Here is a 19,517-nt window from a genome sequence, read left to right on the forward strand (position 1 = left end):
TAGATGATGTGGTGATGGATCCTGTATTCGCGCTGTAGATGATGTGGTGACGGATCCTGTATTCGCGCTGTAGATGATGTGGTGACGGATCCTGTATTCGCGCTGTAGATGATGTGGTGACAGATCCTGTATTCGCGCTGTAGATGGTGTGGTGACGGATCCTGTATTCATGCTGTAGATGATGTGGTGATGGATCCTGTATTCGCGCTGTAGATGGTGTGGTGATGGATCCTGTATTCGCGCTGTAGATGATGTGGTGACGGTTCCTGTATTCGCGCTGTAGATGATGTGGTGACGGTTCCTGTATTCGCGCTGTAGATGATGTGGTGACGGTTCCTGTATTCGCGCTGTAGATGATGTGGTGACGGATCCTGTATTCGCGCTGTAGATGATGTGGTGACGGTTCCTGTATTCACGCTGTAGATGATGTGGTGATGGATCCTGTATTCGCGCTGTAGATGATGTGGTGACCGATCCTGTATTCGCGCTGTAAATGATGTGGTGATGGATCCTGTATTCGCGCTGTAGATGATGTGGTGACGGTTCCTGTATTCGCGCTGTAGATGATGTGGTGACGCTTCCTGTATTCGCGCTGTAGATGATGTGGTGAAGGATCCTGTATTCGCGCTGTAGATGATGTGGTGACGGTTCCTGTATTCGCGTTGTAGATGATGTGGTGAAGGATCCCGTATTCGCGCTGTAGATGATGTGGTGAAGGATCCCGTATTTACGCTGTAGATGTGGTGATGGTTCCCGTATTCACGATGTAGATATGGCGATGGTTCGTTTATTCACGCTGTGGATGATGTGCCAAAGGCCTATTCACACTGTACCTGGTACATATCTGTAATTCAGATTTGTCCTTGCTTCTGGATTGGTGCCACAGATTCTTCATCTTATAGTTAAATACTTGGTAGGTTTCTTCTTAGGCTGCTCAACGTATATACGCAACAGTATGTCTTTATTTGTTGTTGGAGGACTGGGTGCCAAAGAGAATATAAGTAAAGAGACTGTTTCTACCCACCTCCCATGGGACCATATACTCAAAACACTGCTGATGTGGGAAGCAGTGCCCTACTGATCACATCTCATGCTGCACTGGAGTGGCAGTTTGAATCACTGTAAGATTAGCATGTCACATTGTTCCTACACACTTAGTCAGTGACTACTGCCTCTATTAACATCACTGCAGCATTAAAAAAAAAACCCTACCAAACTTAATTAAAACTTTGGACAAGGAATGTAACTAGGATATTTTACAATCGAGGATAGATTGTTTTGGTAAATTAATTCATTGTATGGGTGCAGAAGAGACATCCTTTCATTTTCTTGTGAGGTAGCACCATCTAGTGGTTATTTTCAAAAGTGCATGTAATCGGTGGGGCCCTGGGGAAATGTAATAGCAGAAGATATGTAAACATGCAAACATCTCTGTCTTTCCAGCTAATTAACACTAAGTAATTGCATGCAAAATATGAAAAATTAAGCCCTGTTGCGTGCAAAATATGGAAAATTAAGTGCCATCTTTTCTCTGCAGGTGGGTCTTTTCTCCACTGGAGCTTTTAGGAAATTTGCCCACTGACCTTTCTGTGTTGTCTTCACCCCACAGCTTTCCACTGCAACCTTAGGCAGAATGGCATAGACCACCAGGTGTGCACAGAGGAAGTGACCTCACACCTGGAGGAAGAGTCTGTGCATCAAAACCCAGGCCTGAATGACCGAAGCCCCGGCTTCCATGACCCGAGGGGGAGTCCCAGACATCAGCAGGTGTCCGAAACTGATGGCACAAAGGTGCATCCCATGTTTTTCCATTTGCTTACGCCAGGCGGGTGGGGGGGCACATCGGGAATACCCTGGTCAGGATGCCAGTTCATGTCGAGGTGCATGCACACTTTGGGCAGTTTTAGAAATGCCAATTAACCTAGTTGCCTCCCTTAGAACTGCTGGAAGAAACTCGAAGAAGACGGGGCACACTGGGCACAGTCGCTAGGGTCATACTCACAGGGCACACGCACACGGGGCACAGTCGCTCAAGTTACACTCACGGGGTACACGCACACGGGGCACAGTCGCTAGGGTCATACTCACAGGGCACAGTCGCTCAAGTTACACTCATGGGGTACACGCACATTGGGCACAGTCACTCGGGTCACAGTCACGGGGTACACGCTCATGGGGCACAGTCACTCGGGTCACACTCACGGGGTACACGCACACTGGGCACAGTCACTCGGGTCACACTCACGGGGTACACGCACATGGGGCACAGTCACTCGGGTCACACTCACGGGGTACACGCACACTGGGCACAGTCACTCGGGTCACACTCACGGGGTACACGCACACTGGGCACAGTCACTCGGGTCACACTCACGGGGTACACGCACACTGGGCACAGTCACTCGGGTCACACTCACGGGGTACACGCACACTGGGCACAGTCACTCGGGTCACACTCACGGGGCACACGCACACTGGGCTCAATCGCTTGGGTCACACTCACGGGGTGCACGCACACGGGGCACAGTCACTCGGGTCACACTCACGGGGTACACGCACACGGGGCACAGTCACTCGGGTCACACTCACGGGGTACACGCCCATGGGGCACAGTCACTCGGGTCACACTCACGGGGTACACGCACACGGGGCACAGTCACTCGGGTCACACTCATGGGGTACACGCACACGGGGCACAGTCACTCGGGTCACACTCACGGGGTACACGCACACTGGGCACAGTCACTCGGGTCACACTCACGGGGTACACGCACACTGGGCACAGTCACTCGGGTCACACTCACGGGGCACACGCACACTGGGCACAGTCACTCAAGTTACACTCACGGGGCACACGCACACTGGGCACAGTCACTCAAGTTACACTCACGGGGCACACGCACACTGGGCACAGTCACTCAAGTTACACTCACGGGGCACACGCACACTGGGCACAGTCACTCGGGTCACACTCACGGGGTACACGCACACTGGGCACAGTCACTCGGGTCACACTCACGGGGTACACGCACACGGGGCACAGTCACTCGGGTCACACTCACGGGGCACACGCACACGGGGCACAGTCACTCGGGTCACACTCACGGGGCACACGCACACTGGGCACAGTCACTCGGGTCACACTCACGGGGCACACGCACACTGGGCACAGTCACTCGGGTCACACTCAAGGGGCACACGCACACTGGGCACAGTCACTCGGGTCACACTCACGGGGCACACGCACACTGGGCACAGTCACTCGGGTCACACTCACGGGGTACACGCACACGGGGCACAGTCACTCGGGTCACACTCACGGGGTACACGCACACGGGGCACAGTCACTCGGGTCACACTCACGGGGTACACGCACACTGGGCACAGTCACTCGGGTCACACTCACGGGGTACACGCACACTGGGCACAGTCACTCGGGTCACACTCACGGGGCACACGCACACTGGGCACAGTCACTCGGGTCACACTCACGAGGCACACGCACACTGGGCACAGTCACTCGGGTCACACTCACGGGGTACACGCACACGGGGCAGTCACTCGGGTCACACTCACGGGGCACACGCACATGGGGCACAGTCACTCGGGTCACACTCACGGGGCACACGCACACTGGGCACAGTCACTCGGGTCACACTCACGGGGCACACGCACACTGGGCACAGTCACTCGGGTCACACTCACGGGGCACACGCACACGGGGCACAGTCACTCGGGTCACACTCACGGGGCACACGCACACGGGGCACAGTCACTCGGGTCACACTCACGGGGTACACGCACACTGGGCACAGTCACTCGGGTCACACTCACGGGGCACACGGGGCACAGTCACTCGGGTCACACTCACGGGGCACACGCACACTGGGCACAGTCACTCGGGTCACACTCACGGGGTACACGCACACTGGGCACAGTCACTCGGGTCACACTCACGGGGCACACGCACACTGGGCACAGTCACTCGGGTCACACTCACGGGGCACACGCACACTGGGCACAGTCACTCGGGTCACACTCACGGGGTACACGCACACGGGGCACAGTCACTCGGGTCACACTCACGGGGCACACGCACACGGGGCACAGTCACTCGGGTCACACTCACGGGGCACACGCACACTGGGCACAGTCACTCGGGTCACACTCACGGGGCACACGCACACTGGGCACAGTCACTCGGGTCACACTCACGGGGCACACGCACACTGGGCACAGTCACTCGGGTCACACTCACGGGGCACACGCACACTGGGCTCAATCGCTCGGGTCACACTCACGGTGTACACGCACACTGGGCTCAATCGCTCGGGTCATACTCACGGGGTACACGCACACGGGGCACAGTCGCTCGGGTCACACTCACGGGGTACACGCACACGGGGCACAGTCGCTCGGGTCACACTCACGGGGTACACGCACACGGGGCACAGTCACTCGGGTCACACTCACGGGGTACACGCACACGGGGCACAGTCACTCGGGTCACACTCACGGGGTACACGCACACTGGGCACAGTCACTCGGGTCACACTCACGGGGCACACGCACACTGGGCTCAATCGCTCAGGTCACACTCACAGGGCACACCCACACGGGGCACATTCGCACGGGTCACACTCAATAATTTGGGTCACACTTAATAATTCATTCTTCATGCTTCCAGCTTCTTGCATCTAATGGCTCATTTAATGTAGCGTCATGCTGAGTTTGAAGACGCAAAGTTCAGGGGATGTTGCAAGGTAAACACACGCTGCACCTTAGATTGACAAACCCACCTTAACACATAAAATGTGCTAACTCCGCCCTCTCAGAGTAGGGACAGGACCCACACCCACAGGCCTGACAGGGTGAGGTCACAGTGATTGCCACCAAGGCGTCATGGTCACCATATTAAATGTTCACAGGGATTAGGTGATATGTGACCAGCTTTTCAGTGAAAAATGCTTATGTATCGCCTTTGTTTAGGAGCAGGTGTGTCTCTGTTCCTTGGTATTGGGCTGTAATTTTGTAACTGTCTGCCCTGCCTTGCAAAACACCTGCTAGCTTCAGATAAATGTATCCGTTTTGCCTAAACAGTATGTCTTTGTGTTTAATAAGCAGCTATGCTGCCTGGATCCATTGACATGTTACCCATCATGCACTGCACAATAAGCAAGAAGGATTGGAACTTATACAGGAGCTCGAGGTTCAGGAAATGCTTGGGATTGACTTGGAATTGCTGCATGGAGAAATTCACTCACTGACTTATCATCTAACTTCCCATTTGCCAAAGCTGTAAATCTTTAAATATAAGTATAGTAAAGAAAAAAGAAAAAAAAGATGAATTTGGTCTGTTATTTATTGCTATTAATGTAAATTGTCAATCGTGTTCATTGTTCCATGCAAGTTAATTCTTTAGCGAAATGCTGACAGTTCAGTGCCTAGTTAATCTTCATTCTGTTACTCTGCGGAGTTGAGGAGATCTGCCTGTCGATAGCAGACCGGGCTTCCGCTGCAAGAGCTGAGGGGTTTAGAGAGCATTCACTGCCCAAGCACACTTACTAAATTTAATTTTAACTGTATTCTTGGTGCACTTAGACACCCAGATCGCATCCATTTCTAGAATAATTAAGTCTGCTGAGCTGTGGCCTTGTGACAATGGCGGATTAGTGTGCCGTCGGAGCCCCGTGTTCGAGTACTACGAGCGTTGCTCTGCAATGCCTGGATAAATATCCGGTGATGGTGGGGACATAAACACAGTAAGACGTGTTTATTATTATGTTTTGGACGGTTAGCAGGGTTTCCAACTTTGGTCAGCTGGCTGGAGTGAGATTTTCAGTCTGAGACAGGTCTGCACCCATATTTACATATATGTAAGAGTTTTATTACCTTGTTAATAATCTGTAGGGTTTGCAGACCTACCCCCAACGCTTTGGGTGTAGCTAATTTTAGGTTTATAATGTAAATTTGCCATAAGGTTCCTGCGTGAATGTGACGTCAAAAGCGTGACAGTTGGCAACCCTGGGTTAGTATACGCTAATATGGTAAGGAAGGCTGGGGAAGATTATACGTGTCCCACAAAATGGTTTACCTTCATTTCACGCAGGTCCGGCCTTCTCCTGACCTTCCTGTAGTCAGAAGTACGCAGCATTTCTTCACAGATACATGATCAGTTTCATTTCCTCACCACGCCGATAAGAGCGGTCACCACCGATTGCCCTAAACGATAAATGGAAGCCGAAGCAGTTCCTCATTATAGACACCAGATGGTGCTGTGTAGTCACGATAGCTGACTGCTGTACCTCCGCCGTTGACTTGGCACAGTTGCGTGATGTACCCATTTACGTGTTTTTATGTCTTTACTGAACCTCTGTAGCATCCATATATATGAAATGGCTCTGATTAGTTATCCTTAAGGCTGTCTCTGCTTGTGTGTGTGGGGGGGGGGGTTTAATGGAGGGGTGACTGATGACCTGGCCAGTGGCTTGTTGTCTTGGCACATCGGTGAGCCTGTTTGCGGGGATCGGGTTTTTTGTTTCTGGCCAGCATGAAGTGGAGGATGACATCCGAGACGGCAGGTTCTGGGGCGTTCTGTTTCAGAGATGTTAGCACCTGAGCATCACCCCACCCCCTCTCCCTGGGGATCTGAACATGTCTGTTGCATGACTGGTATTTGGGCCACAGTTCAAGAACCAGGTGATCCAAGAGTATTCATTTCAGATGCCTCTCGCGTGTTGAGACTGTCCCATGGATCTCTGAGCAACGTGGGGCTCTGCGTTTTTAAGCGGAATGATGGGGGTGTATTTGCATTTGTGTGATTTGTCAGGCATGGTTACTTTTCAGGCTTGGTCGTTCCACACATTATGTTGTAGCCTTAGAAAGTTTGCATTTTCCTGTCAGTGGATCAAGACACAAATCCTCTGGGGATTGCAAAATACCAAAACTGGAACTAGATACAATGTGCGGACGTGTGCATTGTATTCAGTCCATAAATTCCTACTCGTAAAAATCTGTACTGTCAGCAATGTGCACGACAAAATCAATGCGGGAGCATTTTTTTTCGTACAAGGAACCAAAACAAAAATATCAGGAGTTTGAAAACATGAATCGCAAGCTGGGCTATTGTATATGTGGTATTGTATGAGTGTGTTTTCATCCTGGGCTCATATTAATGCAAATGTGCACTGGCATTTTAGTCAGGGTTCAGGGAATATTTGTATTGGCAGTCATTCAAGCACTAACGCTACCTTTCTGCCTTACAATATGTGTCTGACATTTTGGATTCAGCTCAGTTAAGAGAAATGTAATTTACTTGGAATGCTTTTACCACAGTTAGGGACATGAGATCCAGATGTCTATCTGAAGGCTTTAATGCCATAAACAATGCTCATCACCTTCTAAATGCCACCAAAACGTCTTTCCATTTTGATGCAGACAGAGAGCGTTTCCAGGAAGGAGGAGACTTTGTCCGAAATGGGTTAGCTTTGATCTCTGCCAATGTCAGAAACAGTCTGCAAGCCCACGTTTTTGAAGTAGGTTGGATTAAACATTGATAATTAATGTTTTCGCATGACGGATCCCAGTAGCTCTAGATTTGAGGAGATGGAGATTTAACAGTGACTCGCTTCATGTGGACCGCTCCCTAGATGAGTGTCTGTGTTATTGCAGCTGGAAATGGGCACTCAGCCCTCTGGAACTGGCTCTCCACAAGTTTTATGCACGCCTTTCACTTCACGTCAAGGAAATTTGCGTCTCTGTCCTTGTGCTTGTGAAGGGGTAGACAGAGATCCCTGAGGCCTCAGAATGACCCCAGCGCCACCCTAATACTCAGCCTCAGCCTCGGGGCTTTCAGGCTCCTGTCTCTCCATCACTGGCCCCCTCTGAGATATGACTATGAACAGAAGAGACCCACTGCAAGGAGATTGAGAGCCACAACAGTGAAACGCGGATGGCTGGTAGACCAATGGAGACGGAGTATAGCTTTGAAATTCCTGTCAGCTGGCATGCTGGCAAGATATCACTAATTAGCTCTATGTCTGTTACTCAAAATGTGCTTTAACGACAGGAATTGCCTTCAGTAGGATTTGATTGCTTGATGAATCAACCATACGGTAGGTATGGGGGAAAAACAAGGTTTCAAAACTCGCAGGAACTACAATCCTGAGGGTTTAAGTTTCATTTTTCCGATTGCTAGTGGCATTTACAGCATTTCTGTCTATCTGTTACTGTATTGGCTGCTTCTGTCCTACAGTCGCTCATTGGACATGTCTTCCCTGGTGGAAAATAAAAAGCTTTTGAGGGGTATTGGGCACCAATAAAGTTATTTGTCTTATTACGCTTAAATATCAAAGGAAGAGCATGATTTAATTTGTGACGATGAAAACGGCTGATGAAAGCTTCCGGAATCAAAGCAGAGCTGGTCTTTGTTCAGGTTGCCGCCATTGAAGTTCTCAGGCCTCACCAGGTTAAATTAAATTTAAATATGACGTCCAGACTATCTCTCTCACTCATTATTCTGGGAGCCGGCAGTGTACACTGCTAGTTTCCGAAAGGAACACGGACTTACGTTGTCCAACAGAGCTTAATTAAAAAGATGTTTGAAGATAAAACGGTAATGGTGAAGATGGGGCAGAACGTGAGGCCGGCCCGCTTACGACGGAGGAGTCCATTTGCGGGGCGTTTTGACAATGCCGTATATTTCAGTGTGCTGTCGGCCCCTTAAACTTTCCACACATTTATGTGACTGTCGCCCCAGGGTCCGATCGCAGGAACCAGGGCCAGTGAAAGATCAGCTCGCTTTTCACCTTCGTAATGTGTGACCAGGAAGCCTGAGGCCAAGTTAGCGTGTTATTGTTACGCGGTCTTAGCCTGCTGGAGGATCTGCTCCAGGTGGGGAGATGGCTCTCTGTGCCAGGAAGGGAGGGAGAAATGATAAACGGCAGCAGGAGAACAGGTTTGGAAAGGACCGTGACGGAATGCGAGATCCGATGTCCGTGTTTGGCCCTGGGAAGATACACCGAACGCAATCATATTTGATCAGTAATAAGGCCGGGGCGAATGAATGGTGATGAACGTCTTTGTCACCGGAGTTTGCTCTGCGCCAGAAGAGCCACGGGCCCACCCCCACATTATACCCGCGGTTATCTTTGTAGCTAGCCTGCTAATCACCTGCCATAGAGAGAAGCACGTTCAGTCATCCAAGAAGCCGTTGTTTAAAGTTGTATTATTAAACACGTGATTGTATGCCTGTCCTTGCCTGGGTATTTCAAGATTACTTTGGTTTCTTGAATATTCTTTTTCCCGTTGCATGGGAACGTCTAATTGATCATTAGACTTGTATAATAGATTGACATTTTTGAGTCTATTTTTAGGCATATGTATTGATTTCTTGTTTTTCTTCATGGTGTGTTGCTATGGTAGCATACCTGAATAGCACATTTCTGCTAATTAAGCGGAGGATGGAGTGAAGCTCTGTTTTAAGCTGGAAATAGCGCTGTTCTTCATACTTTGATTATATTTGGAAAATATTAAAAATTCGGCAGATTTTATGTCGCCAATTCAGTAACTCCGTGTCTCGTCCTGAGAAACAGCCGCTCTCTTCTGCGGAGGTGCACCTCATACTTCATTCAAAACGTCTGGCTTCGGGTTGATTTTGGCAGCGACCACACACCCGCAGCCTTCCCTGCGGCTCTCAGACGGTGGGGTTAATTAGCGCTGAACTATATTTATTGGCAAATTTGCTTCTGACCAGCTCCCCGCGGCGACGCCTTCCCCGGCGGAATTCGCTGGCCTCATCGGCGACCAGCTGTCCCCTTCCCGCGGAGCACAGCGGGTGACCCTCGGGAAGGTAAATGTCAACTTTACCGCAGGTGTCGGCTTGCAGGAGTCACAGAAGAAAGCCCGGAAGGCTCGAGCTTGAAAAACTTACACCGCTATTTTCCGAGAGACCATGGAGGGCGTTCCGGATTCGCTCTGTGGTGTCGATGCCCAGCATCCACGCTTCCTCTCCAGATGGTCCTCACACAGGTGCTCCAGGTGAAGGTTGACCCACGATCTGATCGCAGTCCGTTCCTGCGGATAGTTCCGCTCTTCGAGTTTAGTTTTTTCTCCGCGGATCCTCTCTAGCTGTTGAGTCCAACTGGCTGAGGAAGTTGACCCCGCAGTCCCCTGGAATCCTCGCAGAGCACGGCCCCATTTCGGGGGGGTGAAGGTGCTCTTTCTGTCCAAGTCCTGCAAGCCTGACTTCACACAATGCCCGCCAGGCCGTTGGAGCATCAGCGTCCAACATGCCTCCGGCGTCCTCCACCCGGTGGCTTTTTGGCAGAAGCTCCCCTCCCTTTGGCGGTATTTGGCAGACGAGCAGGGCTTGTTTTGGTTGGATGGGGCCCAGCTGATGTCAAAGTCAGAGCCTCACGGTCTTCCAGAGTGCTTCCAGAGTTCGGGGTCCCCGGGTCTTATCAAAACCAGCTGCCTGACAGAAGGGCATCATCACACAACATGTGCCCCATTGTGCTGACGTGGGGGTTTTCCGTTAAAATGCCACCTTCCTGTCCGCGACTTGCTCATGTCTTGCTTTAAATGTTGGTGGCCTTTTCAGATTACAGGTGAATGCTTCCGCGTACACAGGCTTTATAGGATCAGGCTGCTTCTGTCAGGCCCAAAATCCCAGGTTTTAGACCTGTCCCATGAGACGATGTTTGCACCAAAAGTGTAAATATTATGATACCCATGTGCAAAAATTCAGTATTGGGAGTGTTTCTCCGCTCTGGAGATTTCCATACAGGCCAGCCAGTTTTAATTAGCTATGTGCTAGTACGAGTTTTTTGATATTTACTTCTTTTTGTGTTTACCGCCTGTAGTGGAGAAGAAAAAACGCTTCAAAGTTTACTTTTTGTTCCAAATCTCTCTGCTGCAATTAAGAGGAATAAATAAATATTTAAAGGTTTACGGGCTGCTGCTTTCCGGCCTAATAAGGCTGCCACTCTTGCCCATGCGCAGTCAGGCGTGGACCGTCGCTATTCCGTTATCATCCGCAATTAGCATTTTTATGGCTGGTTTATGTGGGATTGTCCCCTGGAGGTGAACAGTCACATCGTGACTCACGCCGGATGAGGGCCGCATGCTGAAATTATGATACGACGTCTGTTTATTCTAGAAACAAACCGAGGCCGGATGGAAAAGAAGTGTTAATGGAATCCAAAAGGACCGATTTTGTGCACTTTTAAACAGCTCACCCCAGGAAATGTCTGTTTTGGGACAACGCTGCGGTTCTGTGTTTTCGGTTCCTTGACGGACACGCTGAAAATGAGCGCCGTGCCTCTTATCTAGCTGCCGACATCACTGAGGATGGAATGCTGGGTTTGTCTGGCAGCACTGTGGGAATGCAAGCTTCCGATATGAGCAGCCAGGGCCTGAGCCCGCCCTCCACGCATACGCCGGTGCCAGGGGACCTCGCCACAGTGCAGACCACCTCTCCGATTGGGCTTGTCATCACACACGCGGTGTGATGTCATCACAGGCCTTCACAGGAGATTTTGACCCTGATGGAGCGCAGAAGTCTGGGAGGCGGAGTTCATCCTGATGGCGATACGCATCCCCGTCTCTCCAGATTATTGCATGCGGTCCGAAGCGTGTGTCATGAACAGTGTTGATTTATAGCTCTACCCAGCAACAGTGCTGAAGTCACGTACATGGCTTCCGAACCCATTTTAAGCTTCAGTGTCGATTTGAGTGTGGATTTCACCAGACGACTTGCTACACTTCAGGGTCTCGCAGTGGGGATTGTTGGTTTTTTTTTACTTATTTTAAAGATAATTTTGTTATTTTTGTGCGTCAGAATAATCCATTCGTTGTGGTTGTCAGAAAAGGACAAACAGAGCAGCTGAACAGATGGGGGGGGCGTTGGACGCTCGGACCCTTGGCCCCCTGGGTATTTTATTTGTAGAATTTAAGGTGAACTTGTGTCCAGGACAAAATCCAACACAAATCATCTCTCATTTTTTTTCATGTACTTTTCTTTTTCTTTCCATACTTCTAACTATTAGCTGTCCCTCCAGCAAGTGAACCCAAAAGTATATAATCATGTATAACTTCACACATACTGTCACTTCATTATTTCTAACAAAACCACCATTAACGCAAATAATCCTTTTAGATATTGACACTGATTCGCTAGCAATATAAGGCTAACCACATGATCCTATCAAAACTACAAATAAAATATCGGCAGACCCAGTTTAGGAACAAGTCCTGTTCCCTAAGTCTGTTTTTAAGTTGAATAATAAAAAAATAAGAACAACAGTAATAATGATCAAAGTAACTAAATACAGTACTGTGCTGTACGTCAAGCTAACGAACCACTGAGGCTGTGCAGTATTTTCACGAGCGTCACAAACTAGTGCGTGCATTCGTTATTATGAACCAGGCTTTACGGTGATCCATCTTAAGTAGAGATGCTCCTCAACTTACGATGGGGTTATGTTCCGATGAACCCATCGCAAGTTGAAAATATGTAAGCCGAATATGATATGATAAATAAGTGACTGTAAGATACGTTGTTAAACAGTATGTGATATGTATGTATGTCTGCCTGTATGTATGTATGTCTGCCTGTATGTTTGTATGTATGCATGTATGTATTGTATGTATTTTTGCATGCTTGCAATGGCTACAGAGACTGGAAGTATGGCTGCATAGAAGTCACCATCACCCGGCATGAGCAGAAAGTATTGTATGGCTTATCGATAAGCCTGGGAAAAGATCGAAACTTTGATTGGTCTGATCTATCGCACCACCATAAAGTCGAAATATCGCAAGTCGAATCGCCGTAAAGCAAGGAGCACCTGTACTGGTTTTCAGCAAGTCTGATGTTCTTAATCCAGGGACGACCTGTATTGTACAAAACGATTTAAAAAGTGAGCGCAAATTATGTGGAGCAGTGAATGTACATTTTCATATCATCCTGGGATGGAGGATTGTGAGGCCGTGTCTACAGAGCTCCTTGGAGACTTACTTCTGTTTCCTCTTGGTGTCCGTAGCCAGGAACTGTGAAGCTGACCAAACCGGTGGCCCTCTGGACCCAGCAGGACGTATGCAAGTGGCTGAAAAAGCACTGTCCGCACCAGTATCAGATCTACAGCGACTCCTTCAAGCAGCATGACATCACAGGTAGGCGTGACCCCCGATGCTGCTTCCTTCCCAGCATCCCCTGGCTCTTCTCTGGTAGCTAATGGTTTCCTGCTAGCAGTCCCCCACCCTCAAGGCAATGACTGCCGATTCAGGGATCAATAACAATTTATGCTGTGACCTTTGGGGGCGAGGGAGAGGGGGCTGTCATTTATGGGCACACAGATGACGCACTGCTGGTGATTAATTCGTAGACCAATTAGCATTGATTTATACAGAGTTAAACACTTAATTCAGACCTGCACCCCATCCAGCACGAGTTAACAGCTTCCGATTAGCAAATATGGGGGGCTACCCGCACTGCTTTGCACCAGTCGAATTTTTGTAATGCAGTTTGCAGTGCGATCCGTGGGTCGCAGTGGCAGGAATAGCTCTTTAATGGCACCCTACAGATTCAAATTGATACTGCAGTAATTGCGGCATTTTCATTAATGAGCCGCCGGACAATAAGACAAAAATATATATATACCAGAGTCGCTCCCTGTGCCTGATGCTCGAGATCATTGCCGTCCTTATCCCATTTAGTAATTAGCAAACGTGACATATCAACAGCCGGTGTGTATGTTTCTTTGGAATCTATTTCCTGTTTGCTAATTTAAATGTTGTCGAGTGGGTCACCATGGCGATGTGAAAATGTCACACAAAATTGCGCTGCTTGAGAGAAACGCCGTGCACGAGCCTGAGTAATTAGTCCGTTATCAGCAGGCTTTAATTGCTCGCTGAATATTCCAGCGCCATGGTTGCCGTTAGCAGCACTGAGGGTCCCGTCAGGTTACGAGCAGCTAGATTAGAAGGCGGATGCTCTGGCCAACGTACCGCCCCCCGTGTCAGTCCTCACTCTACCCCAAGTTCATTACTGACTTCAGCAAAAGATACAACCTCCACTTGCCATTAGACTCCATCCTGGAGTGAGTGTGTCCTCCAGACTGAAGTATCTCCTCCTTTGTGGGCCTTTTAATTGGTCCTGGAGGCCGTCTGCTGCTCTATTTAAGGCTGCCCTGATATATAAGCTGATTTATTCCATTCTTTATCCGCCGCGGACGCTTCATGAATGCTGCTTTTAAGCACGACTGCTGTAATTCTGCTATTGTATGCAAATGCATTTCTGCACGTACGTCCTACATTGTGTGCATAGTAATGCTCACGCCATTGTGTGCTCATGCTGCGGAATGGCGCGGCTCCGTTCCGTTTTAGTGAAATCAGATTAAATCGTACCGGGGGGATCTCAGCATACGGTCGTAGGACGCGCGGGTCTTGGCGGATCCTCGCTCTGAATGACTCAGGATTATACAGCCTCTCTCTGTGATCTGGAGAATTCCGCCCGGACCGCAGTGGATTACGGAGACAGAGGGGGGCTGATTTTGTGGGGCCTCCGTTGGCCATCCGGAGGCCAGCCTGGTCTGTTGTGCCGTGTCCTCAGACCATCGCACCATCAGAGTAGTAGTGTTATTTTTTTGTGTGTGTGTAATGCTTGCGAAAGCAGCACTTTAATGAAACAATTGCCGCTCCTGTGTGTCAGCATGAACGGCCTGGCAAGTTGTTTTATAATGGTGAGTCAACTCCATAATAGAAGCCAACTTCATTATATTTTTTTTTATGCGTTCATACTGTGTGTTAAAAATAAGAGGTCAACATCCTGTAAATAGACACACCCATAATATCTAGACAGCGGGAGAGCGTCAAGACAATTTATGCGCGTTTTCTCTCCCATGCGCTACAGCTGATTGATTACAACTTACGCAGCTATTAGAAGAACAAAGTTAAATGAACTTCCAGGGGAAGGATAAATCAGAGCTGGAAGAATGTGCCGGAAACAATGCAAGCCAGGTGTGTTTATGTCGGACGGCGATGATGTATGCTTTTACCGCTGATGCGGTTTGCCATTGCGCCAGGGCTCAGCTGTGATTAACATGGGTGCCGAAAGCGGGCGCGTGAGAACCGGCGCATAGGAAACGGTGATTTGTGTGTCAGGTTGCTGACAAGTTTCAGAGTCGCCAGCTGACAGATAGCATCACGCACAAACGCCGTCCCACGATCCCCTCTGGGGATGAGGTCATTCGGCACAGCTTTTCATTATTAAATTGACTTATTTTATGATTATCTTTGGTTTGTTTGTCTTATGTCAGTTTTCATGCAGTGCCAACAACATTACAAATGAGGTAACCAAGGAGCTCATACACTGTGCACCAAGCCCTGCCTCCACGCATGGATATTGAATAATTTATTGTGGCAGAGTTTTAAATAAAACTCCTGGTTTTCCAGTCCAGCACCAGAGGGGATTGCTGGCATTGGTTCCAGACAATTTCTTCATAATTAGTGCTTTTATTAGTTATGGAATAATAATCTAGGTGTTTAGTCTGCTACAGTATATGATTTACATACAATGCACTGTGAGACTCTAGCACTCCTACAAATGCTGCTCACGTTTAGGGATCCTTGCCAATGTTTGTTTCGGTTTAAGCTGCTTAAGCGTTTATAGCTGGTAATAGTAACCGGCTTTAATTTCCGGTACGTGGTAAGTATTTAAAGATTTGATTAGCCCTGTATTCAAGCTAATTGGGGTTAAGGGCACGTGTAAACAAACTTGAATCTTTTATTAATTCATTTATTTAATTTGAAATTGGATTATATTATAACAGTAATCAGGTATTAATTTAAAAAATGTGTCAATTTGTGTCTTTTGCTGATTTTCTTTTTTTTTTTTTTTAACAAAAATCGAAACTGACAAGATCAGTACACTATTGTGGAATATTGTGGTATTCCAATACTGTAGCCACAGAATCATAATTATAACAATTTTTAACTTGTTTATGGTCTGCACAAATCTTCAGCAGTGTCATGTATTGCTTTTGATTGGCCTGTAAGAGGGAGAAAAACTGCTTAAAATACCTTTTAAAGTGGTTTTCTAATGATCTGAAGACAAAATGTACAAATGCAATTTTACTGTGCCTGTAATGTTCTCTCATAAACTGGGGAGAGGTTTTATAAAACATATCGAACGACTTTTTGCGGCCTAATTCTGACATAGCTTCAGTCATTTAGTTGGCCTTCTTGTTAAAGAATCTGGCTGTCTCTATTTAAACCTCCCATTGTTACCCGTTTTCTAAGATTTCTGGACATCTTGATGCAGTTTTGGAGAAGCTGACATCCCATACAGATGTTTTGGCCGTTCCATGAGGGCTCCGCATTGTTTCCTCGCTCTGAAGCTCCCACAAGCCCAAACTCTGGACAGCTTCTCCTGGATCGTGTTTCTCCAGGCCTCTTGGTATGCCTTGGTGGTCCAACCTCAGGAAACCTTCTGGTCTGTCATTTATTTTTGGTTCACCGATGTTGCCTGTTATTTTCACATTCTCCGTAGAGCTGTCCGAGTTTACTATCAATGCAGGGGTTCATGTAATATATATATATATATCTACCGCCTTTTTTTTTTCAAATCATTTTTGAGAAATGCCTTTTTTTTCATCTGTCTTGCATCGCTGCCATCTGCAGCATCGCAACAGATTTTACACGTTTTGCATTACTGTGCGAGTGGCCGCAAGGCTGAGGAGGACGCCCAGAAATCACAGTCTCACCTCGGTCTGATGGCGAAACGCTCCCCATACTGTAGCTCTGTCCACAGATGGTCTTACTTAAAATGCGCTAAAGCGTGCGTGCATGCTAAGCGCTTCTGTAATAAGATGAAAGCACCTAATCTCTGACGATTGTTAAAACGCGGCAGGTGATTAAGGGATGGCCTAGTAATGTGTGGCTACACATTTAGAGCAGGCATAATCGCTAGATAGGGTTCACAGTCGTAAGCCTTTCAAGCATGAATAGGGCAATGAGATGATTGAAAAAGTCTTCCATCCCAGAATAGCAAGTTAAAATCAACCTAGGGCAGTTGGAGAACGAGTGGAATCCATTCAAAACCTAGAATGATATGTCAAAGTCTAGTTTGTTTATTTAATTTAAAAAAACGCTTGATGGTACAGCATCCAGCCAGTTTTGAAGATCGCCTGCAGCCCGACTAAGATTTTGTTTGAGTAGATAAGACTTGATGTGCTTCCTGTGAGCAGTAACAGTCATTGGCTCGAACCATGAAGATCTTCATAAGCCATGAAGGGCCAAGATGCTATAGTACAATGGTGTCTTGTGTTCCTGTGAATGTGATGTTTGCTGGGACAAAAGGCAGCCAATAAATGGATTATTACATATGTGTAGTGAGGTTATAACTGAGCTGAGTCCCAGCTGAGTCCCAGCTGAGTCCCAGCTGAGTCCCAGCTGAGTCCCAGCTGAGTCCCAGCTGAGTCCCATAGGCTCTGTCTTGCAGCTAGAAGGCCGGGAACAAGAAGGATGGATTTATATGAATTGCCCTCCATAAGGGTATCAGTTGTAACTGGTGTAAATCAGGTGACTCGTGTGCTGACTCCATTAACGTCATTGGTGGGTCGGCCCCAGACAGTTTCCCATCATGCTCTGCTCCTGGGCTGCTCCTGCCGTCACTGCGTGCCCGATTCTAATGCGGCTTCTACATATGGATGGGCGGAAAGGCGAAACGGATGCATTCAGGTGGACCGGAGCGCTTGGTTATTTGCCAAGCGCCCGTTTCTCTCTTCGGCGGCGGGATCGATGGCGTGTCCGTCAGCAAAACAATTTCCCATCAAGTCGAGAAAGCTCTCCATTTAATGATTGTGTGTGTTTTTTTTTTTCCTTCACTCGGTGACTTAAAAACGCGGTCGATATGGCCATGTGGAGAGTGCAGTCCCCGGGCCTGATCGATGGCCCCGCGGGTGTCGGCGAGTCTCCTTGGTGTCGCAAGCTGCCGGCTTTGCCCCGGGGAAGCGGTGAGGAACTGTCATCGGAGTCCAGCCGATGCTGTACCCCCTATTATACGTGTGAACGTGTTTCATTTATAATCTTACACCTCTATTCGTGGAGGCTGCTGAGTCCCATAGGAGTAATCTTGGGCAACCGAAGCCCCCACCCTTCCCACCACGTCCCTCCACCTTGTGGACAAATGCGTAATTAGCATTGCCTCGTGGGCGAGGGAGGGGGATCCCTAGGGTGAGGCTGGCACATTCAGACGGGCGCATTAAGCCCCGCGCATTCATCAGCAAGCCGGCTGACTGCGCCGGGGCGAGACCCTGAAAAGCTGGAGATTAATATGTGGAGAGTTCCAGAAGGCTGCAGTCCTGTTCTGTCGGCCATTAATCTCTCGGCTGTTTGGCAAGCGCGCCTGCGGCGACGGCCGAGGCATTAATCTCACTGCGGTGAGTCTCGATGCCGCTGTCAGACTGTGCGGGTACGTGTGCACATGTGTGTGAGAGAGTGGCAGCAGGAGGACTCTCTGTGTGACGTGCAAACTCACAAACTCGCGCGCTAATGCATAGCCATGTGTGGCCTCCGCCCTAAACACCTCCTGAATCGAAAGTCATCAAGCAGTTTATTTCATAATAACCTGAAGGGTGAAATGGGGAATCAGCAGATTCTGTCTCGGGGTTCAGTTAAAAACTCAGTTAATAGAGCTGTTTCATTCATTCAAGTGGGGAAACTGGGTATCTTTTACATCCATCTTGAGAGGGACCGACACACCAGGAGATACAGATGAGGGTTAGTTTTGGGGGCGTAGCACAGGATCAGCCAGTGTCTAATGCCCTGGAGCCGTTGGGATTAACTCATCTGGTTATAGGATTCAAGCCCACAACCTTACACACATTGGCATAGATGCCTAACCCACGAGGGTACGTACTGCCGTAAAAACCAAAACATTTCTCCTCGTTTAAGAATTTCACCTGAGAGGCAGATTTGATGTCCTCCACACCATCGAGAACAAAGACGCGGTAAAATAGCAAGAATAAAAACTCATTGCACTGACTGGCAGAGTCCCTTCACTGTAGATGTTATTTTCGCTAACAAGCTGTTACTGAAACAGTATGTGAGTGTTTGATGAAAGCACGGGCGCCTCGATCTCGTGTTTTTGATAAATAAACAGAAATATTTAGAATTGGTAAAATGATGTCTGGAAAGGAATGCTAATTTGTCAGAACTAAACCGATAACAACTCAGAAAAGAAATTCTAAGCTTTTTTAGAACAATCTTATTTGTGTGCATTTCGAACCCGGACTCCCCTTTTATACGCAGAAGGTTTTTTATTAAGAATCCGTATAAACATACTGGGTGCCGGGCTTCCGCAATAACCCGGAGAGGATAAGATCGCGTGCCTTTTGAATAGAGGCTGAAAGTCAAAGCTAGGAACAGCTTGCATTTTAATCAGCCCGCCGACTGAATTCGCCCAGCCTGACGACGGGCCCGCGAACATCCACATGTCCCAGAATTCCCACTTTTACACT

At 48.4% G+C, this 19,517-nt stretch overlaps 1 protein-coding gene across 2 annotated transcripts in view; it reads left to right on the forward strand.

Annotated features, from left to right (window-relative positions):
• samd12 (sterile alpha motif domain containing 12) overlaps nucleotides 1-19,517 on the forward strand; it is a 77,630-nt gene that overhangs the window by 17,781 nt on the left and 40,332 nt on the right. For both annotated transcript variants that reach the window (XM_072705762.1, XM_072705761.1), the window contains exons 2-3: nucleotides 1,610-1,791; nucleotides 13,041-13,170. In XM_072705762.1, coding sequence (XP_072561863.1) covers nucleotides 1,610-1,791; nucleotides 13,041-13,170 — 312 coding nt within the window. The remainder of the gene's footprint in view (nucleotides 1-1,609; nucleotides 1,792-13,040; nucleotides 13,171-19,517) is intronic.

This window comes from Paramormyrops kingsleyae, chromosome 23 (genome assembly GCF_048594095.1).
Source record: "Paramormyrops kingsleyae isolate MSU_618 chromosome 23, PKINGS_0.4, whole genome shotgun sequence".
Classification (NCBI taxonomy): domain Eukaryota; kingdom Metazoa; phylum Chordata; class Actinopteri; order Osteoglossiformes; family Mormyridae; genus Paramormyrops; species Paramormyrops kingsleyae.